Raw genomic sequence first — 18,939 nt, forward strand, 5'->3', positions numbered from 1 at the left:
TCAAGGGCAACATAAAAGACTAAGCACTGTAATGTACTGTAGAAGAGAACACATAAGAAAGACTTTGAATCTGTAAGGAGCCTTGTGCTGAAAGGTGTCATTTGCTTTAAAGGGCAAAGTTGCATCTAAAGGAATTCACAGGAGGAACCCTGTTTTTGGAACGTCGGATAAACTGTTTGTTATATGGATGGAAGTGTAACTCCCTACCGTGATGCAAAGAAAAATATGTTTGAAAATCAATGAAAGGGAATGTTTAGGCTCACAACGCAACGTAGGGAGAATAAAACAATGCATTCAAGTTTGTTTGTCCCTTGAGTAAGGATTCCAGTCTCCTTGTTGGCTTGAGAAGGCCACTGCTGTGCCTAACAGCCAGAAACCTAATAGATGATTTATGTATATCCTCATTGTGATCATTAGTCTTGATCCTTATGATAGAATTCCATGGTTTGTGTTTAGCCTTTAAATAGCGTGTGGTGCTTGGAGAAAAATGCTCTCATCATGTTTGTCAACACGGGTTAAAGAGAGTTTAAATGCCTAATTACATAAAGGGGCTTTTTGTTTCTCATTTAATCTGATTAAGCAACTAAAATGAAAAATGATGTTGAACTCATCATGAATCATAGATGAAAAACATCCAAGCTTATATGGGGATTACAGATGTTGAATTGATTTAACTCAACTTCGCTTTCTCTCTCTTTAGTCTTCATGTCAGTATGACCTTGTAACCACTTCCAACGAGGAATATACACTGTTCAAAAATAAAGGTTGAAGTTGGAACCAAATAAGGTTCTTCAGAGCGATGCCATGGGGAACCTGAAGAACCTTAAATGGGATGGTTCTTTGAGGAACCATAAAAAAATCCATGTAGAAACCAAAAACAGAAATGTTTTGGCACTCCAGAACCAGAATTGGATAGCCCTGCTGTAGGGTGTTGAGCGTTCTTTGCATACTTCCCAGGGTACCTGTCGAGTTAATTTTAGAGTTACCAGTACTACCCATGACTGTGTTTCCTAGTGACATGGTTGTAGCATTCATTCATTTTCAGTCCTGTGGCCTTCACAAAGTCAGATTTAAAATTACATTTTTTAAGACAATACAATACATATTTCATGAGGCCTTATTTTGAGAGTTTTACCCTTATACACTGGCCTGAAACTCATAGTTTACGTGCCACATCAGGCCTGCAAGTCACATTATGCTGGCTTGCAAAGTGATGTGTAATTCCTATTAGAATCCATCCAGAGTGGGGATATCCAACATTTGGAATTTGTATTCACCTTCAACTTGTGCTCAGAATGACTGTCAGGGTTAGGGGACTACCTAAAGCATCCAAACTGGATCAACCATTTCAGTAACAGGTGCAACACTAGAAATGTTACACTGCAAAATCAACACTAGTCAACAATGGTCAAGTTGCTGTGTGCTATAAAAGGCACACATCAGCAGGATTCCATACATTTCAATAACCTTTTAGAATTCTGAAGAAGCGTAGATGCCACGTCAAGAACCCCCCACTGAGCTCAAAGGTTCTTAACTTGGCAAGAGTTTTCCAAGGAACCTTAAGAGCTGAGAAGGGAAATGTCTGCTGTGTGTGTGTGTGTGTGTGTGTGTGTGTGTGTGTGTGTGTGTGTGTGTGTGTGTGTGTGTGTGTGTGTGTGTGTGTGTGTGTGTGTGTGTGTGTGTGTGTGTGTGTGTGTGTGTGTGTGTGTGTGTGTGTGTGTGTGTGTGTGTGTGTGTGTGTGTGTGTGTGTGTGTGTGTGTGTGTGTGTGTGTGTGTGTGTGTGCTTCTAGCGGGTGTGTGTGTGTGCTTGCCTGTGTGCTTTAAATGTGTGCTGATCATGCCTGGGAGTGCCCCTCCTGAAATAATACCTCCTCCAGTTCTGAAGTCTGGAGACTTAAGCCTCTCTACAGTATTAGTTTCAATGAGATCCTGCAGGGTCAGGGTCTGCTAGCTACAGTAGAGGATCCTGCAGGGCCAGCGTCTGCTAGCTACAGTAGAGGGTCCTGCAGGGTCAGGGTCTGCTATCTGCAGTAGAGGGACCGCAGGGCCAGGGTCTGCTAGCTACAGTAGAGGATCCTGCAGGGCCAGCGTCTGCTAGCTACAGTAGAGGATCCTGCAGGGTCAGGGTCTGCTAGCTACAGTAGAGGGACCGCAGGGCAAGGGTCTGCTAGCTACAGTACAGGATCCTGCAGGGTCAGGGCCTTCTAGCTACAGTAGAGGATCCTGCAGGGTCAGGGCCTGCTAGCTACAGTACAGGATCCTGCAGGGCCAGCATCTGCTAGCTACAGTAGAGGATCCTGCAGGGCCAGCGTCTGCTAGCTACAGTAGAGGATCCTGCAGGGCCAGCGTCTGCTAGCTACAGTAGAGGGTCCTGCAGGGTCAGGGTCTGCTAGCTACAGTAGAGGATCCTGCAGGGCCAGCGTCTGCTAGCTACAGTAGAGGGACCGCAGGGCAAGGGTCTGCTAGCTACAGTAGAGGATCCTGCAGGGCCAGCGTCTGCTATCTGCAGTAGAGGGACCGCAGGGCCAGGGTCTGCTAGCTACAGTAGAGGATCCTGAAGGGCCAGCGTCTGCTAGCTACAGTAGAGGATCCTGCAGGGTCAGGATCTGCTAGCTACAGTAGAGGGACCGCATGGGCAAGGGTCTGCTAGCTACAGTACAGGATCCTGCAGGGTCAAGGCCTGCTAGCTACAGTAGAGGATCATGCAGGGTCAGGGCCTGCTAGCTACAGTACAGGATCCTGCAGGGCCAGCGTCTGCTAGCTACAGTTGAGGATCCTGCAGGGCCAGCGTCTGCTAGCTACAGTAGAGGATCCTGCAGGGCCAGCGTCTGCTAGTTACAGTAGAGGGTCCTGCAGGGTCAGGGTCTGCTAGCTACAGTAGAGGATCCTGCAGGGCCAGCGTCTGCTAGCTACAGTAGAGGATCCTGCAGGGCCAGGGTCTGCTAGCTACAGTACAGGATCCTGCAGGGCCAGGGTCTGCTAGCTACAGTACAGGATCCTGCAGGACCTGCTAGCTACAGTAGAGTCTCCTGTAGGGTCTGCTAGTTACAGTAGAGTCTCCTGCAGGGTCTGCTAGGTACAGTTGAGTCTCCTGCAGGGCCAGGGTTTTCTAGCTACAGTAGAGGCTCCTGCAGGGCCTGCTAGATACAGTAGAGTCTCCTGCAGGGCCAGGGCCTGCTAGCTACAATGGAGTCTCCTGCAGGGCCAGGGTCTGCTAGATACAGAAGAGTTTCCTGAAGGGTCGGCTAGTTACAGTAGAGTCTCCCGAAGGGTCTGCTAGCTACAGTAGAGTCTCCCGAAGGGTCTGCTAGTTACAGTAGAGGCTCCTGCAGGGCCAGGGTCTGCTAGCTACAGTAGAGGCTCCTGCAGGGCCAGGGTCTGCTAGCTACAGTAGAGTTTCCTGCAGGGCCAGGGTCTGATAGATACAGTAGAGTTTCCTGCAGGGCCAGGGTCTGATAGATACAGTAGAGTCTCCTGCAGGGCCAGGGCCTGCTAGATACAGTAGAGTTTCCTGCAGGGCCAGGGTCTGATAGATACAGTAGAGTCTCATGCAGGGCCAGGGCCTGCTAGATACAGTAGAGTTTCCTGCAGGGCCAGGGTCTGCTAGCTACAGAGAGTCTCCCGAAGGGTCTGCTAGCTACAGTAGAGGCCCCCGCAGGGTCTGCTAGCTACAGTAGAGGCTCCCGCAGGGGCTGCTAGCTACAGTAGAGGCTCCCTCAGGGGCTGCTAGCTACAGTAGATGCTCCATTGAAAGCAGCCGTTTCCAGGCTGTAGCGTTGGCCACATGGCTCTGTTATCTATCTGTTTGGGGGCAGTACTGCAGGCCTGGGATGAGGCTTCAGAACTTCAGTGTCCTGTGTTTGTCTCTGTCATTGTGTAGAGGAGGACCGAGCCTCCACCTCCACAGCCTCATCCTCAGCAGCAGCCCCAGCAGCAGCAGGGTAAAAAGTTCCACCGCACGCTGCCCAAAGACCAGACGCAGCTGCTTTCACTTCAGCACGACCACAGGCACATAAAGAGGGAGCCCCACAAGGCTGCTAGCGCCACGCATAACTGCCCCGCAAATAGCCAGCGCAAAGTGGTAAAGTCCCCTGACCCTCCCCTTTGTCCCACTCCCCCTGTCTCCCTCAGCCGCCCCTCCCCGCTACCTCTCTCTGTCCCACTGCACTGTCTCTCTGTCTGTCCCACTGCCCTGTCTGTCTCTCTGTCTGTCCCACTGCCCTCGTCTGTTTCTTTGTCCCACTGCCCCTGTCTATCTCTCTGCCTGTCCCACCGCCCCTGTCTGTCTCTTTGTCTGTCTCACTGCCCTCTGTTTCTATGTCTGTCCCACTGCCGTGTCTGTCTCTCTGTCTGTTGACTGTCCCAGTCTGTCCCACTGCCATGTCTGTGTCTATGTCTGTCCCACTGCCGTGTCTGTCTCTCTGTGTGTTGACTGTCCCAGTCTGTCTCTCTGTCTGTCCCACTGCCATGTCTGTGTCTATGTCTGTCCCACTGCCCTGTCTGTCCCACTATCCTGTCTGTCTCTCTGTCTATCTCACTGCCCTGTCTGTCTCTCTGTCTGTCCCACTGCCCTGTCTGTCTCTCTGTCTGTCCCACTGCCATGTCTGTGTCTATGTCTGTCCCAATGCCCTGTCTGTCTCTCTGTCTGGACCCACTTCCCTGTCTGTCTCTCTGTCTGTCCAGCGTTGTGTTTGTTTTAGTGGTCATTCATGTCTGATATCCAAGTGTCTCCGTTTTGGGTTATTAGTGATATTTGATATTCCAGTATACTGTAATACTGTCTGACTCCAGTGTTCAGGTGTCAGGTTCTGACTGCTCTTCCATGTTGCTCAGATGGAGATGGACAGGGTGAAGGTTTCTGACAGCTCTTCCATGTTGCTCAGATGGAGATGGACAGGGTGAAGGTTTCTGACTGTTCTTCCGTGTTGCTCAGATGGAGATGGACAGAGTGAAGTTTTCTGACAGCTCTTCCATGTTGCTCAGATGGAGATGGACAGGGTGAAGGTTTCTGACTGCTCTATCATGTTTCTCAGATAGAGATGGACAGGGTGAAGGTTTCTGACTCCTCTTCCATGTTGCTCAGATGGAGATGGACAGGGTGAAGGTTTCTGACTGCTCTTCCGTGTTGCTCAGATGGAGATGGACAGGGTGAAGGTTTCTGACTGTTCTTCCGTGTTGCTCAGATGGAGATGGACAGAGTGAAGTTTTCTGACAGCTCTTCCATGTTGCTCAGATGGAGATGGACAGGGTGAAGGTTTCTGACTGCTCTATCATGTTTCTCAGATAGAGATGGACAGGGTGAAGGTTTCTGACTCCTCTTCCATGTTGCTCAGATGGAGATGGACAGGGTGAAGGTTTCTGACTGCTCTTCCATGTTTCTCAGATGGAGATGGACAGGGTGAAGGTTTCTGACAGCTCTTCCATGTTGCTCAGATGGAGATGGACAGGGTGAAGGTTTCTGACTGCTCTTCCATGTTTCTCAGATAGAGATGGACAGGGTGAAGGTTTCTGACCGCTCTTCCATGTTGCCCAGATGGAGATGGACAGGGTGAAGGTTTCTGACAGCTCTTCCATGTTGCTTAGGTGGAGATGGACAGGGTGAAGGTTTCTGACTGCTCTTCCATGTTGCTCAGATGGAGATGGACAGGGTGAAGGTTTCTGACTGCTCTTCCATGTTGCTCAGATGGAGATGGACAGGGTGAAGGTTTCTGACAGCTGTCAGGCCAACCTGAACAGAGTGCTGACTGGGATGCCCCTCCCCCTGCGTGTCCATACCAGACTGAGCTCTGGGAGCAGCTCCAGCCCCTGTACCCCTGCCACGCAGAGGGCTGCCATACAACAGGTAATGTAGCCCCGCCCCCCTGCCGAAACCAGCGTACCTTAACTCCAATCAAAACTACCAAAAACTACCAATCAATCAAATCAATCAATATCTTTATTTGCCCCAGTTTGGAAAATCATTATGTAGCTACAGTAGGCATATACAAAATGTACTTACAGTGTACATTACATTGATTTAGGGCTTCCACAACCATACATACTTAACATTAACCCAGTTATTTTTAACAAGCTTCCAAACATATTAAAAGTAAAGGGTTAGCACACAATTCCGAGAATAGGCATTGCCTCTCTTTATCAGTCACTGTGAATTTAAGATGACACATTACTGTAAATGTCATTCTGTTTCTGTTTATTATGAAGTTACAAGACCTCTTGCAAGACCCTATTGAACAATCAAATGTGTGTCATGGCTTTCAAAATATATTTTGATCATTGCAACATATTTTGCACTCTCCTACAGTTTGTGTCAGCTGTTCTGTTGGGAAGGTACAGATGTAGGGTCTTAATTTTACCTATATTGTCACAGCTAAAATAATCCTGCAGTAACAGGATTTGAACGTTCAGTTCAGCTGGCAAAAAGTATGCTACATGAAAAGTGCAATACTGTTAAAAGTTGCGGTATGCAGAAATCACTCCACCTTTTCCTGGTTGCTAAAACTATAATAGTTTACCTAATTTTAGTTTATGTGTCAAAATAAACTAGTATAGTACAGAGAATCATTGTACCATCTACACCGCTGTGAAATATACACATGGCCAAAGGTATGTGGACACCCCTTCAAATTAGTGGATTTGGCTATTTCAGCCACACCCGTTGCTAACTGGTGTATTTAATTGAGCACACAGCCATGCGATCGCCAGACAAACATTGACAGTAGTAGAATGGCCTGTACTGAAGAGCTCAGTGACATGTAATACATTGTAATAATCCACCTTTCCAACAAGTCAGTTTGTCAAATTTCTGCCCTGCTAAAGCTGCCCCGGTCAACTGTAAGTGCGGTTATTTTGAAGTGGAAATATCTGGGAGCAACAATGGCTCAGCCGCGAAGTGGTAGGCCACACAACCACACAGAACGGGACCTCTGAGTACTGAAGCACGTAGCGCGTAAAAATCATCTGTCCTCGGTTGCAAAACTCACTACCGAGTTCCAAACTGCCCCTGGAAGCAACATCAGCACAAGAACTGTTCGTTGGGAGCTTCATGAAATGGATGGCCGAGCAGCCACACACAAGCCTAAGATCACCATGCGCAATGCCAAGCGTCGGCTGGAGTGGTGTAAAGCTCACCGCCATTGGATTCTGGAGCAGTGGAAACGCATTCTCTGGAGTCATTTTTTTTAAGTGAAGAATCTCAATTACAGTTTTGATATTATTATTTGTTTTGGTTCTTTACAGTTGTAAATGAAAAAATACACATGTGAACACCAAAAGCCTTTTTCAAATTCAACTTATTTTACAAGAAATAGTGAATCGTGCAAGGGTGCCAATATACAGTGCACTCAGAAAGTATTCAAACCCCTTCACTTTTTCCACATTTTTTTAGGTTACATCCTTATTATAAAATGGATTTTAAGAATCCTGATCAATCTACACATACTACCCCATAATGACAAAGCGAAAACAGTTTTTTATAAAAGTTTTCACATTTTTTTACAAATAAAAAATAGAAATACCTCATTTACATAAGTATTCAGACCCTGCCATAAGGTCAAAAGAATTGTCCATAGAGCTCAGAGACAGGATTGTGTCGAGACGCATATCTGGGGAAGGGTACCAAAACATTTCTGCCGCCTTGAAGTTCCCCAAGAGCACAGTGGCCTCCATCATTCTTAAATGGAAGAAGTTTGGAACCACCAAGACTTTCTAGAGCTGGCCACCCGGTCAGGGAGGTGACCAAGAACCCATTGGTCACTCTGATAGAGCTCTAGAGTTCCTCTGTGGAGATGGCAGAACCTTCCAGAAGGACAACCATCTCTGCAGCACTCCACCAATCAGGCCTTTATGGTAGAGTGGCCAGACGGAAGCTACTTCTCAGTAAAAGACACATGACAGACCGCTTGGAGTTTGACAAAAGGCACCTAAAGGACCCTCAGACCATGAGAAACAATATTTTCTGGTATGATGAAACCAAGATTGAACACTGTGGCCTGAATGCCAAGTGACACGTCCAGGGGAAACCAGGCACCGCTCATCACCTGGCCAATACCATCCCTACGGTGAAGCATGGTGGTGGCAGCATCATGGTGTAGGGATATTTTTCCGTGGCAGGGACTGGGAGACTAGTCAGGATCGAGGGGAAAGATGAACGGATCAAAGTACAGTGAGATGCTTGATGAAAACCTGCTCCAGACAGCTCAGACTGGGGCAAAGGTTCACCTTCCAACAGGACACACAGTCAAGACAACGCAGGAGTGGCTTCTGTGGTGGCATATTTCTGCTTTACCAAATGAGGAGAGTTACAAACTACACACCAGTCAGAGTTATACTTAAACTACATCTTTAATAATTATAAGCTTTGCAATAGCATTTGACTTTCAACAATTCACTATTTCTAATGAACCGTTGAGAAGTACCACCAGAAAAGTACAAAGATCTTTTATAGCCAAGATACACCCCTCTCAACTTACACTGACGAACCACAGATCTTAGGAACAGTTCACAAAGATTTGTATGAAAGATATCTATAAAACATAGCAGACAGTGTCAACAGTTCTCATTGTAAAGACCAGTGTCTGGCCCCCTCACTTCAAAACGGAACCGTCTCTCCCTGCTACGGCATAGAACAGAACCATTAGCTCATGTTATCTGGAATGCTCTTTAGGTTTTATCACCCCAAAGACATCGTAAATCTCCTCTGTCCGTGTTATCTCATAGAGGCCCATCCTCAGTGGAACACACACACAATACTCTATTCTGTCAAATGTAACAACTATTATAATGTAATACAAGCATTATAACATAATCTTACAAGCGTTATAACATCATGCAATTTTCTACGACATCTCCCCCATTTTGAGAATATTCTCAACTTAAAAGAAAATTACAAGATTTAAGAGAACATTCATTTACATAGAAAATACATATATTCTACATAAACCAAAAATCACAAAACAGTAACTCATTGCATGGGGTTCCTGCACATGACCAGCTTCATTCCAAGAAACTCAGCACTGTCTCTTATTTCAATCCCCAACACATTTTCTAAGCACTCTTGCAATTTGTCTGGGAAGGTTATGATACACAGCCACCTGCACGAACCCACGAAGATTAAACTAAAACTACATACAGTTTATGAGATTCAAAGCTATATTTTCCATAGACAGTGAAAAACACATGTTTAATGCAGGGCATGCAACAATGGAGTTTAATAAAATAATCTTTAGTTATCTATCACACTCCAATAGATCGGCATAGTATGTTGGAAATGACTATTTCCATTCCAGAAACTAAATTAGCATAGGGTTACAAATCCAGGTAATGACTTATAGTTAAAATAAAATGTATCCCCTTGGTGCCTAATGAACATGACCCAAGATAAGCATCATGATTACACTATTTATAAGGCAATGCCTATAGATCAAATAGATTAGGATCAATTTCACTCCAAATCAGAGTTCACCTTCTCCATTCACCATGCCATGCTTATAATAGCGTCAACATCTTTAGTTCATAAAAACAATCAAAACAATTCTTTAGTTTTAAAAATCATTCATTTTCCAAATAAATCGCAATTAGAACCCAGTTAATTATCCAACCAAAATTTAGAATGACATTGCTCAGTGATTCAAATTGGTCTTATCACTCAAAGTAAAAAACTCAATTTAACACACATTGGCAGAATGTACATTTATATTAACATCCAGTATAATTATCCCATAATTCTACTATTAACTTTTTTATCACGATTATAATACAGATCAGTATCTCAATGCATTCTTAATCTAAATTACTATAATTTTATGTGGTGTAGACCTCTACAATCAACCTGATACCACAAAAGTGTAAAACAATTTTGGGCACAGTTGACCAACCCCCTCTCTCAGGCACTGATTCTTCTTCGTTCTTCTTTAGATAGCTTTACAGTTCAAAGTGGATGGCCCATGATAATGTCCCAATTTCAATGTCTCACCTTTACCACCCATTATGTCTTGTCCATTCGTCAACCAGTATACCAGCAACGTAAGAGAAGTTTAGAACAGATTTCTCTCCATGCTCACTCCACGTGGACTCCTCTCACACTCCTGAGAGAAACATGAAAGAAAAGCTGTTGATAGCTTAGATCGGATGCTGTACACTGATTTCTGGCTCCGCTCCCTTATCTTGGTAGAAGTGGTTCAGACAGGGCCTTATTCAATACCTTTGTCACTCTTCTTCAGCCAGTTAGAGGGTGTTTTGAGGTACACACACAGTTCGGTCCAATTATCACTTCCATGCATTAAGATACTGTCTGATGTCACTTTTCATGATAACCTCAAAAGAACAGATTAGAACAACAGTTTAGTTCAGTTCATTAACTACATGATAAATTATTACTTTTACCAATTCATTAATTAATACAAATGTCTAAACATATTTCAAAGAGAATAACAACACATTCTATTGAAACTATTCTTTCAAATTGGCTTATACTCCCCATCACACTGTCAACTCCATCGTAGAGCCACAGGATCAGGAAGTTAGACCTATAACCCATCGGGAATAGAACAGAACAGAACAATCAACACAACAATAAACTCCTTCACATCAATCAAGGTGTGTAAACTTCAATCCAAAACCTCATAGAACTGAATCCTCCCCCACTTTAACACATATCTCTCCATGAGAATAATGTATACAACAACACTACTACTGGTACAAAATATATATTTTTTAAATCAAATAACCTAATCAAATTAAAAGCACTACTCTGAAAAACTCCACAAAGAAAAAATTATTTTACCCATTTGGTCATAGGAAAATAGACTTAAAGCAGCCTACCTTTAGTTAAAGGCAATGCCCTCTCCTTCTTCACATTGGTCCAAATGACAAATATGGCTAAGAACTATAAACTCCATCATATTTATCAATTACACAAATTACCTTGAAATCAGTATTACAAATTATCTTAACTTCATTATCCAAATGGCTTTCCAATGAGGGTGATCAAGCCACAACGGAAAGTCATGATAGAGGTCATAGGTCATACAAACCCTTCAAAGAAGGGTTTCTTACACATTTTTTTTTAATAGTCAAACATTTCCTACATGTTGTATCCCAGGTTCCCAGAACATTCCTTTATCAAAAGAATTCACGTGTTTAATTAAAACTCAGAAAATTAAAACTCAGAAAAATTCCATGTGCGTGCGTGCCCCTTTAAGATACATTGGCACTAAAACAAATGGAAAACTCACTAAACCCAAATAAAATTTCAAAACAAATCAAACATAGTATTTTAAAAACACCAACAAATAGTCATAACAAATGTGTTGTGTGTGTGTGTATTTGCAAACCTTAAGGTAAAAACCCCCCAAAATCTTCCAGGCCCTTTTCAATTTGGTAGTTTACGGCCTCAATCTCACTCACTCTCTCCAATATTATAATCCCAGGAAACATTTCAAAGAGAGACAATGACACCCCCATTTTCCAAGAAAAAAACAGAAAACACTTTGCTAGCATTCATTATTCTACACCGATTCAGAAACCCAAAAGTTAACTATAGACAAAACCTAATAATAATGATAATTCCACTGTATCTCAAATCATTAATCAACCCAGACAGGAAGATCACCAACCCAGACAGGAAGATCACGTCAGTGATTCAACCCACTCAAGTGACGCACCCCTCCTAGGGACGGCATGGAAGAGCACCAGTAAGCCAATGACTCAGCCCCTGTAATAGGGTTAGAGGCAGAGAATCCCAGTGGAGAGAGGGGAACCGGCCAGGCAGAGACAGCAAGGGCGGTTCGTTGCTCCAGAGCCTTTCCGTTCACCTTTACACTCCTGGGCCAGACTACACTCAATCATATGACCCACTGAAGAGATGAGTCTTCAGTAAAGACTTAAAGGTTGAGACCGAGTCTGCGTCTCTCACATGGGTAGGCAGACCATTCCATAAAAATGGAGCTCTATAGGAGAAAGGTTGAGACCGAGTCTGCGTCTCTAACATGGGTAGGCAGACCATTCCATAAAAATTGAGCTCTATAGGAGAAAGCACTGCCTCCAGCTGTTTGCTTAGAAATTCTAGGGACAATTAGGAAGCCTGCTGTGAATGTCTTTGAGTGGCCCAGCCAGAGCCCGGATTTGAACCCGATCTAACATCTCTGGAGAAACCTGAAAATAGCTGTGCAGTGACACTCCCCATCCAACCTGACAGAGCTTGAGAGGATCTGCAGAGAAGAATGGGAGAAACTCCCCAAATGCAGGTCTGTCAAGCTTGTACCGTCATGCCCAAGAAGACTCAGGGTTGTAGTCGCTGCCAAAGGTGCTTCAACAAAGTACTGAGTAAAGGGTCTGAATACTTTTGTAAATGTGACATTTCAGTTTTTATTTTTAATAAATTAGCAAACATTTCTTAACCTGTTTTTGCTTTGTCCTTATGGGTTATTGTGTGTAGATTGATAAGTGGGATTTTTTTTATTTTTCGAATGCACTGTATTTGACCGCGTCTGTATAAATATTCTATGTGCCATCCCAGGCGTGTGCTCAGTGGTTGATTACATAGTTTTCCTTCCTTATACATTACCCAGAACCCTACAACTAAATATTTTCATAACTAACCCAAGATAGACCAGAGCCTGTCGTTTCCAATGGGAGCAAATCATAGTGGGCAGAGCCAAGCACGAGCTAGTGAGATCCTACTGGCGCGTTCTAGCATTTATTTGCATATTTTGGTTAAGAAACACCTACTCTGTGAAGTGCGCATGTGCTATAATTCAATTCGCCTTTGCAATCCTTCTAAATTGAATTTTTCTAAACTGGCAAAGGCTAAAGTCTACAAAACGCATTCCACTCTGTTTGTCACAGATTCTAGTTTTGGAAACAGTAAACTGTATGGAGATGAAATGTTTCATCGATGAGAAAATTAGCAGAATGTCGGCCAAAATCCATCTCACTCCATCTTCTCCCACTGCCGTCCACTGGGCTTCCTTTCCTCACCATATTTGGTAGTGAGTGGAAACGCCAACTGAATGCTTCACATTTATACATCTGGTTAAATATCTGACTCATTGTTCTATCTGTGCAACAACTACTGCTACTACCTCCTCATTCATATTCCCCATCTTGTCTGTAGTACCTACAGAGGCTCTCTCCCAGATAGTACCTTATTACCTTTATATTAAACTTTTAACCAGGGCCCATATGATTGCATGTAATGCACTATGCAGGGAATACAGTGGCACTTGGGAGGCGACCAATGTGTCACTAAATAAAGTAATCTAACCCAGAGCTGTACGTATCCAAAAATAAATGGCCTGAACTAAACTAAGTCTCCATTTCAGAATGCCAATCTTGGCTCCAGTCGAGACACCCTTCACAGCAGCTCTATGTCTGACATGGCCACCACTCCCATGTCTCCTACGTTTGATGATGCCTTCTGGGACTTCCCAAGCTCTGTGGAGCACCCACCAAAGGTTGGTCAGACTTAATCAATCTCACGTCAGGTGTAACTAAAGGTTATTGTCTGTCTGTCTGTCTGTCTGTCTGTCTGTCTGTCTGTCTTCCAGTTGTGTGCATGTACAACACTATATCTGTGAGGTATATGGTCTGTCTGTCTGTCTGTCTGTCTGTCTGTCTGTCTGTCTGTCTGTCTGTATACAGTACCATACAGTGTTCTGTATGTGTGGTGCATATTTGGATCTGAGTGGTGTGTGTCTGTATTTGTGTGGTGTGTGTGTGTGTGGAGGGGGGTGTGTGTGTGTGTGTGTGTGTGTGTGTGTGTGTGTGTGTGTGTGTGTGTGTGTGTGTGCGTGCGTGCATGTGTGTTATTGATGCGCGGGTCAGCTGTTTGTTCACCTGCACTCAGTGTTGTGTATTCATGGATGCCAAGGCAAGCCAGGCTTCCCCAAATATTATAAAATAATGTATATTTCGTCTCTCTCTGTGTTTTCATAATTTTCTGTCAGTTCGCAAGTGGTTGAATCTCACCAGAGAAATCATTGGAGCGAGGGAAACAGCTCCCCTCTGTCTCAGTATGTGTAGTCCATGTATCTGATGGTGTTAGGACCAAAAGAGTATAACATGTTGCTGCCGTAGCATTTGATTGATGCCAGCAAGCATTTGGCCTACTTTGATTTTTTTTAAAAACATAAAATAATTAGTGAATTTGCTTCACACCATGTTCTGCAGTAGCTAGCTTGCTAAATTGGCTCTTTCCTAAGCAATGGATGGAGATGGTGATTTGGACATGTGGTTTTGATTTAATTCTCTGTACAGACCAATGATTATAACAGCAATTCTGATCTAACCATAAATTAATATGTTGTGCCCCTGGCCTGAGACGATTGATGTTCAATGTAGCCTAGATGTAGCCTAGTACATTCACATTAACTAGCTAGCTAACTTAGCTGGTTCGTTGTTGCTCATGTGAGGAAGTTAGGCTAGCAAGCAAGCATAGGTAGCCTACGACAACAAAACTAAAAGTGTACTGTGTGACAAAGCCATAGACTGTTCTTGCCAACATGAAAGAGAGGAGGATGGCATTGGCATTCAACTAGTTTACAAGTAGGGTGAGTCAACGTTTTTAGCTTTACTTGCACACACACACACACACACACACACACACACACACACAAATCAGTCCCATGGACAGCCACATTACATTTCGCAAACAGTGATTGCAGTAAATAGTTTTTGGTGTCTTTAAATTTGTTTTCGGTGTATTAAATTGAGCATATATAGCCTTTTTGATTTGAGAATGTTTAAATGATGCTGGAATAGCGGAGACAGGGCTCCTGTTGTCTTTGTTCTGACTTGCGGTAACTCCATGGGTCTATATCAGTAGTTGTTTAGTAAACTGTTGAAAACATTAACTTGCTTGACCATACTGCAGGTCATAACTATTTGTACATGCAAGATTTTTTTTGTGGACTTCAATGGACAGATGTTACTCTCCGGTTTTGTGATGAAACAAATGTCTGTGTTGTTGAATTTTCCTTGCTACATTTTCAAATTACATCAGTTTGACCTGTTTTATGGAAATTAAAAGCTGTTAAAATGACCCAACATGTTTTTGGTAAGATTTACAGTGCCTTGCGAAAGTATTCGGCCCCCTTGAACTTTGCGACCTTTTGCCACATTTCAGGCTTCAAACATAAAGATATAAAACTGTATTTTTTTGTGAAGAATCAACAACAAGTGGGACACAATCATGAAGTGGAACGACATTTATTGGATATTTCAAACTTTTTTAACAAATCAAAAACTGAAAAATTGGCCGTGCAAAATGATTCAGCCCCCTTAAGTTAATACTTTGTAGCGCCACCTTTTGCTGCGATTACAGCTGTAAGTCGCTTGGGGTATGTCTCTATCAGTTTTGCACATCGAGAGACTGACATTTTTTCCCATTCCTCCTTGCAAAACAGCTCGAGGTCAGTGAGGTTGGATGGAGAGCATTTGTGAACAGCAGTTTTCAGTTCTTTCCACAGATTCTCGATTGGATTCAGGTCTGGACTTTGTCTTGGCCATTCTAACACCTGGATATGTTTATTTTTGAACCATTCCATTGTAGATTTTGCTTTATGTTTTGGATCATTGTCTTGTTGGAAGACAAATCTCCGTCCCAGTCTCAGGTCTTTTGCAGACTCCATCAGGTTTTCTTCCAGAATGGTCCTGTATTTGGCTCCATCCATCTTCCCATCAATTTTAACCATCTTCCCTGTCCCTGCTGAAGAAAAGCAAGACCAAACCATGATGCTGCCACCACCATGTTTGACAGTGGGGATGGTGTGTTCAGCTGTGTTGCTTTTACGCCAAACATAACGTTTTGCATTGTTGCCAAAAAGTTACATTTTGGTTTCATCTGACCAGAGCACCTTCTTCCACATGTTTGGTGTGTCTCCCAGGTGGCTTGTGGCAAACTTTAAACAATACTTTTTATGGATATCTTTAAGAAATGGCTTTCTTCTTGCCACTCTTCCATAAAGGCCAGATTTGTGCAATATACGACTGATTGTTGTCCTATGGACAGAGTCTCCCACCTCAGCTGTAGATCTCTGCAGTTCATCCAGAGTGATCATGGGCCTCTTGGCTGCATCTCTGATCAGTCTTCTCCTTGTATGAGCTGAAAGTTTAGAGGGACGGCCAGGTCTTGGTAGATTTGCAGTGGTCTGATACTCCTTCCATTTCAATATTATCGCTTGCACAGTGCTCCTTGGGATGTTTAAAGCTTGGGAAATCTTTTTGTATCCAAATCCGGCTTTAAACTTCTTCACAACAGTATCTCGGACCTGCCTGGTGTGTTCCTTGTTCTTCATGATGCTCTCTGCACTTTTAACGGACCTCTGAGACTATCACAGTGCAGGTGCATTTATACGGAGACTTGATTACACACAGGTGGATTGTATTTATCATCATTAGTCATTTAGGTCAACATTGGATCATTCAGAGATCCTCACTGAACTTCTGGAGAGAGTTTGCTGCACTGAAAGTAAAGGGGCTGAATAATTTTGCACGCCCAATTTTTCAGTTTTTGATTTGTTAAAAAAGTTTGAAATATCCAATAAATGCCGTTCCACTTCATGATTGTGTCCCACTTGTTGTTGATTCTTCACAAAAAAAATACAGTTTTATATCTTTATGTTTGAAGCCTGAAATGTGGCAAAAGGTCGCAAAGTTCAAGGGGGCCGAAAACTTTCGCAAGGCACTGTAAGTTAGACTTGTTGATAGCATCATCTTTTATGATGCTGATAAATTTGGCACCTTTAGATACAGTCTTTTGGCATGTAAATCTTGGTGGGGCAAAAACAATTTAAGTGAGATGCATGCCAGAAAAGCCACTACACAACACAGCACTAAACAAAACATTAATTGCACTATAACGCTGACAAACAGTGCCCACAAACTGTTAGGGCCTACATGAAGCTGTCCCAACAGCAGAGTCATAACATCTTACCACTGCTACACCTGGCTATCAGCGGAGCCTTGTCTGGCAGTGAAACAGTTCTTTCAGCCTCATTTACTGCCTTTAAAAAAACTTAGCTGATATGGCTCACTTGCTTAAACAAATGTGATTTCAAATGACAATTGAGATGTACAAACTATGACATAAGGGGATGACAAGCGGATAAGAGGCAATCCGTAATTTCGATTAAGACATTAATGAGCGAGCTAGGATGGACGTAGTCAATATAACTATTTGTTTAGCACTTTTGAAATGTACAGCGACAGAATTCAGTCATGGACCGTTCTTACAGTGTTCTCCCTGTTTATCCGTTATTTTACCAGGTAAGTTGACTGAGAGCACGTTCTCATTTGCAGCAACAACCTGGGGAATAAAAGTCAGTACATCAAGTCAGAACCGTAGGGTAAATAAAGGGGGCATATAAGCAGACAATTAAAGCTCTTACAATATTCAATGATTTAATTTCTCTAAATCAGGTTATAGGCTACATGTGCACCACCAAGTCAGAACAGTAGGCTAAATTAAGAGGGGTAAATTGACCAAATTATTATTGTGAGGCACAAAGGCTACTAACATCTTACTACACAACATACAATTAGTAATACTTTCTTAGCTACAGTCACATATCTCCCTGGCATATTACATCATTTATGCAGCAACATACAATACATGTTTGGACTCACCTTGTTGTGCTGTGCTCACTTGAACAGGAAGGTGGCTCGGCGGTCCTTCGTGGGCTAATTTTGTCATCTGTGTGTAATTATTTATCTTCATATGACAAGGATTAAAAAGGATTTGCCAGTAGATTGTCGACTTGATTCATGATGATGACTGCTAGCTAAGATAGCAATGAGGAATCGACCCAGAAGCGTCCCTCTTCCTGAGGGCCGGGAATTGATTGAATCGGACTCGGCCCGGAACCCAAATGAATGACTGCCAAGAATCGACCCAAGTACATCAGGCGGTTTCCGTCTACCGGTAGCACCCGATGCTAATTTAAATAAATGTATACAAAATTACCCAATTTTAAACATTACTATTATATATTTTATGCATTTTAAAAAAATGTCAGAGGAAACACCGTACACCTGGTGACTGGGTCAGCGTGCATGTGCCTGGCCTGCCACAGGAGACGCTACAGCGCGTTGGGACAAGGACATCCCGACTGGTCAAACCCTCCCCTAACGCTGGGCCATGGCTGCCACGGGTATCAAACTAGCATCTGTAGCAAAGCAGTTTGCATTGCGATGCAGTGTCTTAGACCGCTGTGCCACTCGGGAGACTCCATCCACATAGTTGTTAATGCTTATCAATGGCCTTGCACAAAGTATCAAAATACTAAAATACAATTTAAAGAGTTTAATTGAAATGTTAATTGTATTTTTTGATCACAGAAACAATGAGCAATATGGAAAAATAAGTAATGAAATGTTAATTGTTCGTCATAACGAGGAGACCAAGGCGCAGCGTGATTGGAATACATTATTATTTTATTCAAACAAAGAACACTTCGTAACAAAACAAAACGAACGTGAAGCTATAAATAACTGAGTGCTGACATGCAACTACACATAGACAATAACCCACAAAACCAAAATGGGAAATGGCAACCGAAATAGGATCCCCAATCAGAGACAACGATAAACAGCTGTCTCTGATTGGGAACCAATTCAGGCCACCATAGACCTACATATACATAGACATACCATACCCCATAGAAATATAAAAAACCCTAGACAAGACAAGAACACACATACCACCCTCGTCACACCCTGACCTAACCAAAATAATAAAGAAAACGAAGATAACTAAGGTCAGGGCGTGACAAAGCAGCCCGTGTAATCATCTGCCAGAGAGTAGCCCCAATCGGCCCAAGACCCAAGTAATACATTTGGGTCAGATAACTCACACCGGAATCGGCCCAAGCTCAATCCCCGCATCCTAGCCATAAGTAATACTGCCTAAGGCGACCCAGACTCAGCCGAGTGTCCCGACTCTC

At 43.3% G+C, this 18,939-nt stretch overlaps 1 protein-coding gene across 2 annotated transcripts in view; it reads left to right on the plus strand.

The window, feature by feature from the left end:
- Positions 1–18,939, plus strand: part of LOC139391205 (mitogen-activated protein kinase kinase kinase kinase 4-like) — a 131,482-nt gene that overhangs the window by 53,154 nt on the left and 59,389 nt on the right. The window contains exons 15-17 of one of the 2 annotated variants that reach the window (XM_071138819.1): positions 3,882–4,082; positions 5,685–5,843; positions 13,321–13,452. In XM_071138819.1, the coding sequence (XP_070994920.1) occupies positions 3,882–4,082; positions 5,685–5,843; positions 13,321–13,452 (492 nt within the window). Of the gene's footprint in view, positions 1–3,881; positions 4,083–4,834; positions 4,985–5,684; positions 5,844–13,320; positions 13,453–18,939 lie in introns of those variants that run through there. The other variant, XM_071138820.1, reaches the window with a different exon arrangement.

Source organism: Oncorhynchus clarkii, chromosome 31, assembly GCF_045791955.1.
Source record: "Oncorhynchus clarkii lewisi isolate Uvic-CL-2024 chromosome 31, UVic_Ocla_1.0, whole genome shotgun sequence".
Taxonomy (NCBI): Eukaryota; Metazoa; Chordata; class Actinopteri; order Salmoniformes; family Salmonidae; genus Oncorhynchus; species Oncorhynchus clarkii.